The sequence below is a fragment of the Rhinatrema bivittatum genome, chromosome 10 (genome assembly GCF_901001135.1).
Source record: "Rhinatrema bivittatum chromosome 10, aRhiBiv1.1, whole genome shotgun sequence".
Lineage (NCBI taxonomy): Eukaryota > Metazoa > Chordata > Amphibia > Gymnophiona > Rhinatrematidae > Rhinatrema > Rhinatrema bivittatum.
In genome coordinates, this window is record NC_042624.1 from 57673444 (window position 1) to 57686948 (window position 13505).

Here is a 13505-nt window from a genome sequence, read left to right on the forward strand (position 1 = left end):
TGAAGTAACTGAAATGACAAGAAAATAATTAGTACCATAATACTGAGTAAGGCCCTAAATTGTTAGCCAGGTCGATGGTGTCTTCACCGGTTTGAGACGGATGGGCCCTATTGGCTCCAACCCCCTTTGTAGCCGGACTGCACCTGAGCAAACAAGGTGGCCGTATGTTTTAAATTAAAAATTAGTGTCATAGTAAACTGAAGATTCATCTTCTGAGTCCGAAGAATCACTGAAAGGTAATGAAGAAATTGAAGCGTACTGGTTCAGCATCATAATTTGGGCTGCTGCTCGTCGATCAACGATCTTCTCCATCATAGACGAAAGGCTCCTGAGGAAAAGAGGGAAACACATAGGGAGGAGTGCACAGGATAGTAAGAAAAATAATAAAGGGAATAAAAGTTCTCTGAACCCAGGAATCGATGTAAGCCAGGAAGGTAATGAAGCTGTCCAATCCAAGGCTCCGGACCAGGATTGTACCGGAACATGAGCCAACCGCACCATACGGTCTGTGATTTCTTCGATGACTTTACTCTTATCATCGATCTGCAAACAACAATTGGAAAGGTTAAATTTCCCACATACACCACCTTCCTGAGCAAGGAGGTAATCCAGGGCTAATCGATTCTGGTATACGGCAGTAATTAATTTGGTATTCTGTTTGGCAAGAATGTTAAGGGCTAGAGCGGAATCATTGGTGAGGAACTCGAGAACAGCTTGAAGTCTGATGATACGGTTGTTCATGTATACAGGCGTTCTGTATCCAAAAGAGCCATCCTCTGCCCATGTTCCTGGACCATAATATTCGATAATCCGTTCGGGTGGCCATTCTTGATCGGACCAGTCTCCGATAGAGACCTTATGTCTTCGTCGCCTACTTGGCTTCATTGGACTATAGACAGGCACCCCTAGCGTTTCTCCTGCTGTGACTGGTAGCAAGAAGAAGCTAGGGCGGATAGTAGCTAGGAAGCAGGTACCGTACCATTGAGGAGGTAGTTGTTCATAAGCACGTCGTCCACATACGAAGTAATAGCCGTCTGGGGCTATGAACGACGTGGTTAATTGGCCAGCTTCTTTCCATGTAGCGTTTAAGGTAGGCTCAGTCCAGAATGGTGTGGGTATGGTCTGGTTTTCTGTTTGCCACCACGATTGAGTGTCGCTGGCAACTGTGAGAACTCCTGTGCATGGTGAGTTGCCGACGGGCACTTTGTACGACTTGGAGAAGTGCCGTGACAAACATTGTCTTCCGATGACATCCGTCTGTAGAGCCCATTCATAAGGATTGTGATTTCGATTATACGTGGTGGATGTGTTCATAGTGTTCAAATCAGCTTGAAAAATCTCCCTGGCCTCCCATGGCCATTGTTCTCCAATATTGGTGCCACCACAGACAAAGCAATTTTGTATTTTCAGAGATAAAGCTATGTTCTCAGCTAAATTGATGAACATATTTTTTGCTTGGTTGGAGATAGCATGCTTTTTCAACTCCTCATTGATTTGAGAAATTTCATCGAAGAAGGACTGATAGCCCACCACAGTGGTTTGATGAATGATAGGGAGCGGCTTTTCTCGTCGCTGAGTGATGGTAAGGTATGTCATGGGATCTCCTCCTGTGCCATCAATTCCAAAACCCCAAGTATCTTGCCATGGGGATCCCTCAGACCGGACTGGCCATTCTAGAGTAATGAGGTTTCCCGCTCCCTTACTTAGTCGACCCATTCCAGGGCATCCTGAATATCCTCCTCCAGTATAGTCACAGACCAGTTTCCATCCGGAAAGTTCTTTATCCCCGGCACACGGTAGCCACCGGGAGGGATTACTGGAACGGTCATAAGGGCAGAGATATTTGTGATTGAAAGTGTAGGCTCTCTTCCATGCTGGAGAACCACAATGTACTGCACTTGGATGTTTGTCGATGGCATCACAGGCATTAAAGTCAATGGAGACAATGGGTGGTCCCCCAATTAGGACCTTTGTTGAATTGATGTAGTATAGAATTCCTTTTCCAGCTGGTACGATGTCAGAAGTATAAGCTTTTGGCAATCCGGTGGTGAGTGTTATATTGTAGTACTTGGGTGTGGTAGGCGAATGACAGATGAGCTTGCCGTTAAGGATACATCGATGGAAAGACTGTTGTCCTTGAGTGGTGTTTAAGGCACAAGCAGGCTTTTTTATACATAATGGTGGTGGCTGAGATTGATGAATGATTGTGAATACCAACTGGTACCCGTCTTCAGTTGTAGTGCGGACTTGCTTGATGCATTCTGTACAGTTTTGGCTGAGCGAAGATTGAACTGATGTTGGTACTATAGCTATTAGGATCATTAGTAGCCATAGGATTCTCGGATTATGGCAAAGATGAGCCATAGTTGAGCAGAAATGATGATATAGATGATGCTGATGAACCATTTCCAATCGCTGCTAGAAGGGCATATGATAGTTAGAGCGGTTACCAGGATGGTACTGATAACCCACTTCCAGAGCATTGAGATCATATGCTTTTGATGCCTGCGAGAAAAGAAAGAAACAAACAGATTATTAGTATTTCTGTGACTGCATTAGTTTCTATAGTTGGTTGACCTTTGCTGTATTTCTAGTAAAGCGCAGGGTGCTGTCACCGGTCTTGGAGACCTGCCAAGTTTCGGTGGCTGGTTTGACTCGTGTCCAGTGGATCCAGGTGGGACAACCGGATACTTTGAGAGCGGTGGGTGTGGTTAACAGCACAGTGAATGGTCCCTTCCATCGAGGTTTAAGGAAGTCTGATTCGTCCCATTCCTTGATCCACACAGAGTCGTCCACCTGGAATTTATGGATAGGATTGATTAAGATTAATGGCTCTGTCTCACAGGTATATTTGCGAATTGCTTCCACAGTATTGTAGAGTCCTTTCATTTGGTTGCTGAGTGACATTTCCCCTTGGACTTGTAAGGATTCGGGGAAAGAGGGCAACGGTGGCGGTCTTGCGTACATCATTTCATAAGGGGTTAGTCCTGATTGTCGTGGAGTGCATCTGATGTTAAGCAATGCCAATGGTAGCATTTTGGGCCATTTGGTTCTTGTTTCTTGACATAGCTTAGCTAATTGACTTTTTAAAGTTCTGTTAGCTCGTTCAACAGTCCCACTACTTTGAGGTCTCCATGTGCAATGGAGATGCCATTTGAGGCCCAAAATTTTGGTGAGGTGTTGAGTTGCTTCGCTGGTAAAAGCTGGGCCGTTGTCTGAGTTGATCTGCCTTGGTAAGCCATATCGTGGTAAGATTTGGTTCAATAATAGGGAAACGACTTCCTTTGCAGTTTCTGTTCGTGTAGGCACAGCTTCAATCCATCCGGTGTAGGTGCATACTGCTACCAACATGGCTTTGTAACCTTGTGCAGGGGTCATGTGGGTGAAATCAATTTGACAGACTTGAAATGGTATAGTTCCCCTTAGAACGTGTCCCGGTGCAGGACCAGGTCCATTACGAGGATTATTTCTTGCACACGTAACACATTGATTAATTGCATGTTTAGTCAATTGTGTGATTCGGTTTATATAGTATGTTTTTGCCAGTAGTTTTGCCAATGAATCACGTCCCAGGTGTGTATGACAGTGTGCTTCTCTTACTATTGTCCACGCAATAGTATCAGGTATCCATATCCGTCCGTCTGATATGATCCACCACCCATTCTGTTGATGGAAATTTTCAGCTTTTGCCCAGTCGTTTTCTTCGGCTGAGTAGGTGGGTACTTCAGTTGGAAACTGCAAGAGGGGACATATGGTCATTTTTGTTTGATAAGGATCTTGGGCTCCTGCTTTGGCGGCAGAATCAGCTTTCTGGTTTCCCCTTGCGATAGGATCAGATTTTCCAGTGTGTGCTTTGCAATGCATTACGGCCACTTTGTGTGGTAGCCATACGGACTTTAACAGTTCATGGATCTCTGGCGCATTTGCCAATTGTTTTCCTTCGGCATTGAGAAACCCTCGTTCCTTGTACAATGCTCCGTGTACTTGGATGGTTAAGAAGGCATATTTAGAGTCTGTATAAATATTTACAGTTTTCCCTTCTGCCAACTGAAGAGCTCGAGTAAGGGCAATTAATTCAGCTTTTTGTGCAGACGTTCCTGAAGGCAAGGGTCCAGCTTCAATGATATCATCTTCAGTTACTACTGCATAGCCAGCCACTCGTACTCCATCCTTTACCTGACTACTTCCATCTGTAAATAAGGTCCATGCGCCTTGCCAAGGCTGATCTCTTAAGTCAGGTCGACTGGAGTGTACTGTAGCCATGACTTCTTCACAATCATGGCTTACTGGTTCAGGTGCTGGCATTAGAGTGGCTGGGTTTAAGTTTTTACTGTCTTGTATTTGAATTTCAGGAGTTTCACATAGTAAGGCTTGGTACTTTACAAGACGTGAGTTGGTCATCCACTTTGGTCCATGTGTTTCGAGCAGTCCCTGAATAGTATGAGGAGTTGTTACTTGCAAAGTTTGTCCAAATGTCAACTTGACTGCTTCTGGAATTAGTATGCATGCAGCCGCGATGCTTCGAAGACAACCCGGCCATCCTTTGGCAACATTGTCCATTCCTTTTGACAGATAGGCAACAGGTCTTTCCCATGATCCGAAGATTTGAGTTAGGACCCCAATGGCCATTCCTTTTTTCTCATCTACAAACAGATGAAATGGTTTAGTTACGTCAGGTAGCCCCAGGGCAGGGGGTGAGATCAGGGCTTCTTTTAGTTGCTGTAAGTGTACCAGTTCATGTCCTTCCCACTGGAAGGGTTGAGATTCTGCTTCTTTACCCCGCAGCTTGTCGTATAGGGGCTGGGCAATAACTGCATAGTTAGCAATCCAAAGCCGGCAGTATCCAGTAGCTCCCAGAAATGCTCGCAGTTCTTTTTTGCAGGTTGGTGTAGGCTGATGTCTTATCGAATTTGTACGAGAGATTCCAAGGCATCGAGTGCCTTCACGGATTCGGAAACCCAAGTACTCTACTTCTAATTCACAGATTTGGGCTTTCTTTTTGCTTGCCCGGTACCCTTTTGAATACAATGTCTGTATGTCAAGATATGTGTCTCTGAACAACAGTAAGTCATCAACGTATTGTATTACTGGCCCATATTTTTTCTGGTAAGTTTTCAAATCTTTTGCCAGCTGTTCCCCGAAAAGCGTGGGAGAATGTTTGAATCCTTGAGGCAACCGAGTCCAGGTGTACTGTTGTTTTATTCCAGTGTGTGCATTTTCCCATGTGAAGGCAAAGATCTTCTGACATTCTTCTGCTACCGGAACGGAGAAGAAAGCATCTTTGAGATCAATTACACTGTACCACTTTGATGTGGGGTTGACTTGAGCTAGAATGGAGTAAGGGTTGGGTACCAGGGCCACCAAGTCCGCCACTTGGCTATTTACCTTTCGTAGGTCTTGTACAGGTCGATAGTCATTAGTACCAGGTTTCTTTACTGGTAACAAGGGAGTGTTCCAGGCAGACCGGACTTGTCGCAGGATACCCAAGTCAAATAGTCTTTGTAGATGTACTTGTATTCCCTGCCTGGCCACGTAGGGAATAGGATATTGGGCTTGGTTAATGACTTGTGCATTCTCTTTCAGTTCTATCCAGACTGGGTCAGCCTCGGTTGCCAGTCCTCCTGGATTGTTTTCAGACCATACTGAAGGTACGCTATCCATCAGGTACCTTCGTTTTACATTGAGAGGGGTATCTTCCTCATATCGGTGCTCGATGGTTCGTTCGACTATGGGAAGATGTAGTCTCCATTCCTCCTGAAGAGGGCAAATAAGGGAAACAGGGTTGTCTGCAAAGGAAGCTTTGATTTCACCATTTGATTCAAACTGTAGAGTGGCCCTTAATTTGCAAAGGAGATCTCTACCAATTAGTGGGACTGGACATCCAGGGACATAGAGGAATCGGTGGGATACTAATTGTCCTCCCACTCGAACCTGTCGATTCTGAAGAATAGGGGCTGCCAGTGGTTTCCCGGAGGCCCCTACAATGGAGATGCTTTGTGCTGTGGGAATAGCGATTGCAATAGTCATGACAGATCGTTGTGCTCCAGAATCTAGTAATCCTTTGAAGGTTTTAGACCCAACCTTTATTTCCACCAACGGATCGGAGGGCAGGGCTTCCTTGTTTAGTCATGAGTTTCGCCCGATATCGTCACTAGACTCATCTGACAATTCGTCCAACGCCATTTGCCATTCAGTTTCTTGAGATTTTGAGGGTTTTGAGCCGTTCCCTCCTTCGTCCTCCCGTGGTTTCTCAGGGCAATCAGCCTTCCAATGTCCTTCTTGTTTACAATATGCACATTGATTGACCCCTATAGGCGCTCTTCCTCCTCTGAACGATCCGCCCCTTCCTGATCTTCCTCTCTGCCATGCCTTCTGTGGCGGGTTGCCTCTTCCTCTCTGCCCAGGGTATCCTCGATACTTCCTGGCTTGCTCTCCGAAATTAGTTTCTTCCATTGCTGCCGCTAACAAGTTAACACTTTCTCTCATCCTTCTGCTACTTTCTTTTTTCTCCTTTTTCTCATCTTCCAGCTCTCTATTTCCATAGACTTTGTCTGCCATAATTTTGAGCTGGCTGATGTTCATTCCTTCAAATCCCTCTGTTTTCTGGATTTTTCGGCGTATATCGGGGCATGACTGTCCTACGAAACTCATGACTATTATGGGGTGGTTCTTTTGATCTTCTGGATCAAAAGGGCTGTATCTGCGATACGCATCCATTAATCGTTCAAGGAAGTCTCCCGGAGTTTCGTCCTTTTTTTGTACTATATCCTGGATTTTAGTCATGTTCATAATTTTCCTTTTTCCCTTCCTTAAGGCTTCTAGGAAGGCTCTCTGATAAGCCGCGATGCGGTCTCGTCCACTGGAAGTTTGGTAGTCCCAGTGAGGGTCTGTTGTCGGAGCAAGTTCCCTTGCGGCGGCATCAGGATCACCGTCTGACCCGGCTCCACTTCTGGCTGCTTCGTCCATGTTTTGTTGTATTTGTCTCCGCTGCTCAGTGGTGAACAGGAAAGAAGCCAGATGGCGGATGTCAGCCCAGTTGGGATTATGTGAGGAGAAAATTCCGTTTAAAAAATCAATCATTTGATCTGGTTTTTCAGCGTAGGAAGGGCCGAGCTGTTTCCAGTTAAAAAGATCGCTTGATGAAAAAGGGACATAGGTATATAGTCTAATAGTCTGTGCAGTTTGGAAAGCATTTTCCTCACTTGGGACCGCAGGTACGACAGTTGCAGTTTCTCTGATTGGGAGTTGGAGACTGGCAGCCGCTTGTGTTCTCCGACGAGTGTGGGCTGAGACAGGAGGTTCCGGTTCGTCCTCTGCCCTTACCGATTCTAACTCTCTTTTCGTTTCCTGTGAAGTACTAGGCAAGGGCTCAGCTTGTTCATAAGAAGGAATCGGTGGCAGATTAAGTAGCGGTGGGTAAAGTGGGATGTAAGGCGGCGGTGCTAGAACTTCTGGTTTATCAATTAATATGGTCTCCGCTGCCGGCAGTGGTTTAATTTTTTTTTCTGTAGTTTCTTCGTCCTTCTGGACTACCAATATGGCCGCCTCCGGTGACGTCATGCCGTCTGCGTCCAATATGGCCGACTTCTCCTTTCTTTTCCGGTTTGGTGACTTCCGGTGGCCCGCCTTCTGCATCTGCGCCACCATGATGAGGGCAGCTCCCTCTACTAACTTTTGTGCCCAGGACGGGGGATTGAGAATAACTTCGATCCAGGCATTAATATATGGGATATCTTCAGGAAAACCTGGCTGATCTTCTTTTGTGACTACTATTCGGACTCTAGAGGCCGTAACAAAATCGAAAGTTCCTTTCGGGGGCCAGTTGACGCACAAGCTCGGCCACCGATAGGCACAGCGTTGGATCATACCAGGTTTAGTACAGGTATGTTTGTCAAACACTTCGCTAAAGTGCTCAGTCATAACTTTTAACGGGGTAGACCCTCCCCCACCCATTTAGGATAGAGGCACAGACAAAGAGGGGAAGGGATAGCAGATAGGTAAGGGGTCCGTATCTGCCAGACACAAAAGGGTCACACTTGCCCCGACTAGAACGCGGTCGCCCGGTCTAGAACTGCGAGGCCATTCACTCTCTTTCACACAACAAGAAACCTATTCCCAAGATTTCTTTCTGATTCCCAAAATTCAAAAATTTCCGAAATTCCAATTCAGGTTTTCAGTAACGAGGTCTTCGGAGGGGGAGCCCCTACTAACCACGCTGTGGGGTTTGATCAACGCCCCCTCGATCCATTTTTCAGGATCGGCTGGTAATTTAGCTGTATCTGGTTTCTAATTCAGGTTCCCACTGGTTCTTATTCCCGTGCAGATAAAAGTATACTTGCCTGAAACGTTCTCTCGATCGCGAAGAAAGCCTTCTTTTCGAATCACCAGCCCAGAGGTCTCAAGAAGTTCCTTGTGGAACGGTCCCCTCAGAAACCTGATCGCTGAACTCAGCGGTGGCCACTCACCAAGTAAGTCTGGGGGATCGCTCCGCCACCAAACCACCGGACCAGCTGGGGGGCTAAAATAGCGTCCCCGGCACCTCCTGGCTGAAGCTCGCCAAATGTAACCGTCTGTTTTAATCAGTAAGGAGGTCCAGACAACTGATCCGCAAAGATAGACTTTTATTGCTAGCAAGATGCAGCTAAGACAAAGGCTCAGTACAACTGCATGCCACGCCCCCTTAGGAGCAAACTTTTATGCACTTTACAATTCTTATCTTTTGCACATGCGTTCTGGTTTTGCTGAACAATCATTTTACAAACTGCTGAACAAGCAATAGCTAGCGTGGTCTTTAGTAGGTGTAGCTTATGATCAGACTATTGTTTCGTCATTTAATTGACGGGTTAGACATTTGCGACGGCGTTCGTATTAATACAATACAAAATATGAATCCAAAATGGAGTCACGTTCACTAAACGTTAGTGCGTAAGTACGTCATTTCGTGTTAGGGTTCGTTTGCGTTGCAAATGTTAGTAAATCAAGATGGCTGTGCGTTTCACTGCAGCATGATTAGACATAGTTCTTCAGATCTTCTCGTACAGCGATAGTCCATAAAATTGAACTCCTTCAAGCCCAGACAGCCGGTGACTTGGCAAGAGTTCACTTTGCTGTATCTACCTACTCTCTCTTCAGCATTGTCCTGGTTCCTGCTTCCGTGGTGTGAGACTATCGGGTACCCGCTCCTCGGGGGCCCTTCCTCATCTCTTGGCTATCCACTCCTTGGAGGGCCTCTCACCTGGACTCCTGCCTGCCTCGCTTCCCAAGGCTTTCTAAGGAACTATTACTTGTCTTCAATCACTGTGAGTAACCACGCTGTGGACCCCTGCTGTGATATCTACATGGGAATCCTCTCTGGTGTACCCTGCTCTGCGGACCATTGCCATGATATCATTAGCAGAACCATCTCCGGGTCTACCCAGCTCTGCAGACCTGTGCCGAGATATTGCCAGAGGAACCCTCACCGGTGTATCCCGCTCTGCGGACCTCTACCGTGATCTCCCACCGAGGAACCCTCTTGTGTACCAGCTCTACAGATCCAGTGTAACTTCAGTGACTGTAACTATTTCCTAGCACCCCCGCTCCTCGGGTAGTGCCACACCTATTGCCTGACTCCAGTCATCTGAGCTGAGTCTGACATCAGCATCTGCGCTGACCCTCTGACGCCCGCCTCTAGGGGTCACCCTCTCTTTCTCCTTCTCTACCTCTGCTGTATATCATCCCGCAGCTGAGACTCCACCTCCTGATGGTGAGGCTCAGCGGGGCTCCTCCCCTGGGCGGTACCACCTCTCACCTCGGCCAAAGGGCCCACATACTTACAAATCCTAACACTAACCAGCTAAATTTATGCAAACAACTTGTTTTTTTTTAAAGATCACTTTCTCTTAAGAGCTCAAACCGACTTATATAAAGGCAAGTGCAAAAGCAAATAATACTAAAATATCATCAATAGTAAAAGAAATGCAAGGCAATAATCACAAATTGTTAATTTTAAATGGCAATAATCACACAGGATCTAAACAAGATCCCCAATGATTCGTCAAGGTGAAAAGGGCTGGTCAAAAAGCCAGGCTTTCACTGACTTCCAAAACAGCAGAAAGTCATCAAGATACCTGAAAAGCTCCACAGACATTTCCTTGCCTTGACTAGCTTAGTCTAGGACGACATATTCTGTTTGGTGTAACCAGCACAGGTTTTTGGGCAGATTACCAGTAACTTTGCATTGCTAAAGATAAGCTGCTCTGTTTTAACTTTACTGGACTGCTAGAATGAAAAAAATCCTTTCTGCTCACTAAGCCTGACCTGCTTCAGTGTTCCTTCTCTTCAACAGCACCCCAGGCTCTTACAATGTGAAATACAAAATATTACATTATTTTTCAGTTACCATAAACTCTGGTCCTGGAGTGCCACAAACAGGTCAGATTTCCAGGATATCCACAATGAATATGTACAAGGGATGTTTTCATGCACTGCCTCCATTCTATGTAAATACTGTATATCACATGCATATTTGTTGAGGATATCCTGAAACCTGTTTGTGGCACTCCAGAACTGGAGTTGCCGACACCTGTATTTAAAGTATGCACGCAACTTGATTGCTATGTCATACCCTGGAGTACTACTTCATCACCAATAGAGAAACAAATATGTGGAAAGGTTTGAAACTGTGCACTGTACTATTATAGGAGTGTGCAGAACATTTTTCCTGTAGTGTTTCGTTTAAGGTATTTTTCATTTTTATAGTTTCATTTCTTTTTGTCCATCTTTTTGCTTGTGGAAAATAGTGGGTGCTATTATCAAATACTACACGCTATTTCCTGATACTTAAAAAAGCAAAACATTTCCAAATGAAATGGGGGGGGGGGGGGGGTCTCCGGAGACAGCTGGAGGCAGCTGTTTCCACAGAAAAAGCTGTTTCCACAGAAAAAGTAATATTTTTTCTTTAAATAAAACCCCGGTTACAGGCCTGCCTCCAACCCCTAACCCCTCCCCTTTGTGTACCCCCCACCTTCACCTCCCATCCTAGCCTACCCTCACAACCTTCCCTCAGTCTCACCAAATCCTACTTGGTGGTCTAGTGGGGACCTGGGAATGACCCCTCTGCTCTGGGACTCAGCTGTTTCCATTTTCCAAAATGGCACTGGCTGCTCTTTGCCCTGTCGTTTGTCAGGGGCTATCCAATTGCTTCCGTAGCCCCTGTCACATGATAGGGTCAAAGAGCAGTTGGTACCATTTTTCAAAATGGCAGCCTCCGGATCTGAGAATGGAGGGTTTGTTTCCAGACCCCCACTAGATGACCAAATAGAATTTGGTGAGTCTAGGGGGTCAGGAGGGTGGGTTAGAATGGGCAGTGGGGGGCTTTGCTCCTGGGAGACATATTTTTAACAAAGGGGAAGGGCTGGGGGCTGGGGCCTGTGAATGGGGTTTTGATTTTAAAAATTATAATTTTACTGTGGAAGCAGCTGCCTCCAGGGGCAGCAGGGGGCATAGGTGGGATAGGGTCTGAGTCCCCCTGTTTGCACTTTATGGGGGTACCAGTGCACACTATTTTCAAGTAATGTGCACTGTTTGCAAATACTGCGCACAAAAAAGAATAGAAAAATTATACAAAATTTCATGTTTTTTACTATTTAGTTTCAAAAAAATATAAACTAGCATAAACGTCTATGTTTCAAATATTTTATTTATTTATTTATTTGCTTTTATATACCGGTGTTCGATTTTACATATCACATCGGTTTACATTTAAACAAAATTTGCAGGAACTTATGCGTTACCTTTGTCAAATACATTAAACATTTAAATATGGGGATTGTTAACAAGGGATATAAAAGAACATGGGGAAAGGCTAACACTATGGGATGCACGAAGGGATGCACAAAGGGGAGTGCCCCTTTGTCGTGCCCCTTCAGCGCAACCCTAGTACTGTATGATAATGTGCAAACTTAACTATGAGGTAAGTTTGTAGTTTTAAAACATCCATGAAGAGAGGTACTTAATCCAGGGATAGACAACTCCACAACTGGATTGCTACAAACAGGTGTAGTTTACAGGATATCCACAATGAATATGTATGAAATATATTTGCTTGCACTGCCTCCATTGTATGGAACTATATTTCATGCATATTTATAAGAGATGGCCTGAAAATCAGACCTGCTTATGGCACTCCAGGACTGCAGTTGCCTACCTGTGACTTAATCCTTAAGACTGTTTGAATAGATGAAATTGAGGGTAGTTTATGCCTGGAAAGTATACAGACTTGTTAAGCTATATCATATAGCACAGAGCTGGGTTTCCCAGCCCCACTCCTGGAGGGACACCTAACCAGTGTCAGGTTTTCAGAATTGCCACAATTAATATACCCTGGGTCTCCAATGTATGCAAATATATCTCATGCATATTCATTATGGATATCCCAAAAACACTGCTGGTTGGATGAGCCTCCAGGAAAGGATTGGGATACACTGGCATGGAACACAGTTAAAATATACTAAGCCCTATATTTTCACTTTATTGTTTATTAATATGGGTAGAAAATACAGTAAAATTTTTATTTGACTTTCCTTCAAATGCACTTTCAAATGTTTACTGGAATGATCTCCAAAGTGAGGATCAATGTGGTCCCAACATCTCAACTACAAAACCATATTTAGATAATTGGTAGCGGTAATGGTAATATTTATTTTGATTAACTGATTTTCATCATAACTTCAGTATGGTTTACAATTAAAAACAGTACAATTAAAACATGGTCACATAAAATTACATAAAATTACATATCATAACCATATAACAAACTAAAGTCTAAAAAGTCTTATCTAATACTAATCATAAAATCATTAAAATTACATATAATTGTAAAAAAGAATCTTATAGTCACCCAACAAAAAATTGTTACATCTTAGTGTTCAGGAACAGCAGGACTGGGCTCCCAGAGCTGCTCATTGCTCAGAATGTTAAGCAATGGCTGTCCTGGAGCTGTAGAAAATGTCATGTCATTTGTGATGTCATGAGTACGCATGAAGACTCAAGGTACCGCGTTAGCGCACCCACCATTTGTTTCCTACATTTATGATATTTCTGTAACACATATATTGGTGATGACTAGCGATTAATAGATAGACTCATTATGCTGCTGAAACACAGTTCTGATTTTCAAAAGCATTTCTGTTTGAACGGTATTAGAAAAACAGTGAGCCAACCTCAGTTACCATCACTTTTACTTCTAGACACCGATCTTTATCCTTTTAGATCCACTTTCTTGTAGTGCTGTTTATTTTAATCTCTTTGTATCACACATCTGTTCACACATACTGTAGTGGTTCCCTTCCCCTCCCCCACCCAACCCCCAATCTGGAATTTAAGAGTTAAAACTGTGGGGTAAAAAATAACCTTCTGGTAAGTGTTTTCTTTAACGCCATTGTTGGACATGAAAGGAAGGATGACTGCTGCGACTCAGAATCCCCTGGATAAATTGGCTGTGTAACTATATGATCACTCTTTCC

At 44.5% G+C, this 13505-nt stretch overlaps 2 protein-coding genes across 2 annotated transcripts; both read right to left on the reverse strand.

The window, feature by feature from the left end:
* Positions 1–2562: 2562 nt before the first annotated feature.
* On the reverse strand, positions 2563–6027 carry LOC115099790. The gene has a single exon (XM_029617638.1). It carries the CDS (start codon positions 6025–6027, stop codon positions 2563–2565), a length of 3465 nt encoding a protein of 1154 aa, XP_029473498.1.
* A 99-nt stretch (positions 6028–6126) lies between these two features.
* On the reverse strand, positions 6127–7920 carry LOC115099791. Its single transcript, XM_029617639.1, has one exon. The coding sequence runs from the start codon at positions 7918–7920 to the stop codon at positions 6127–6129; it is 1794 nt and encodes a 597-aa protein (XP_029473499.1).
* Between the last annotated feature and the right edge of the window lie 5585 nt (positions 7921–13505).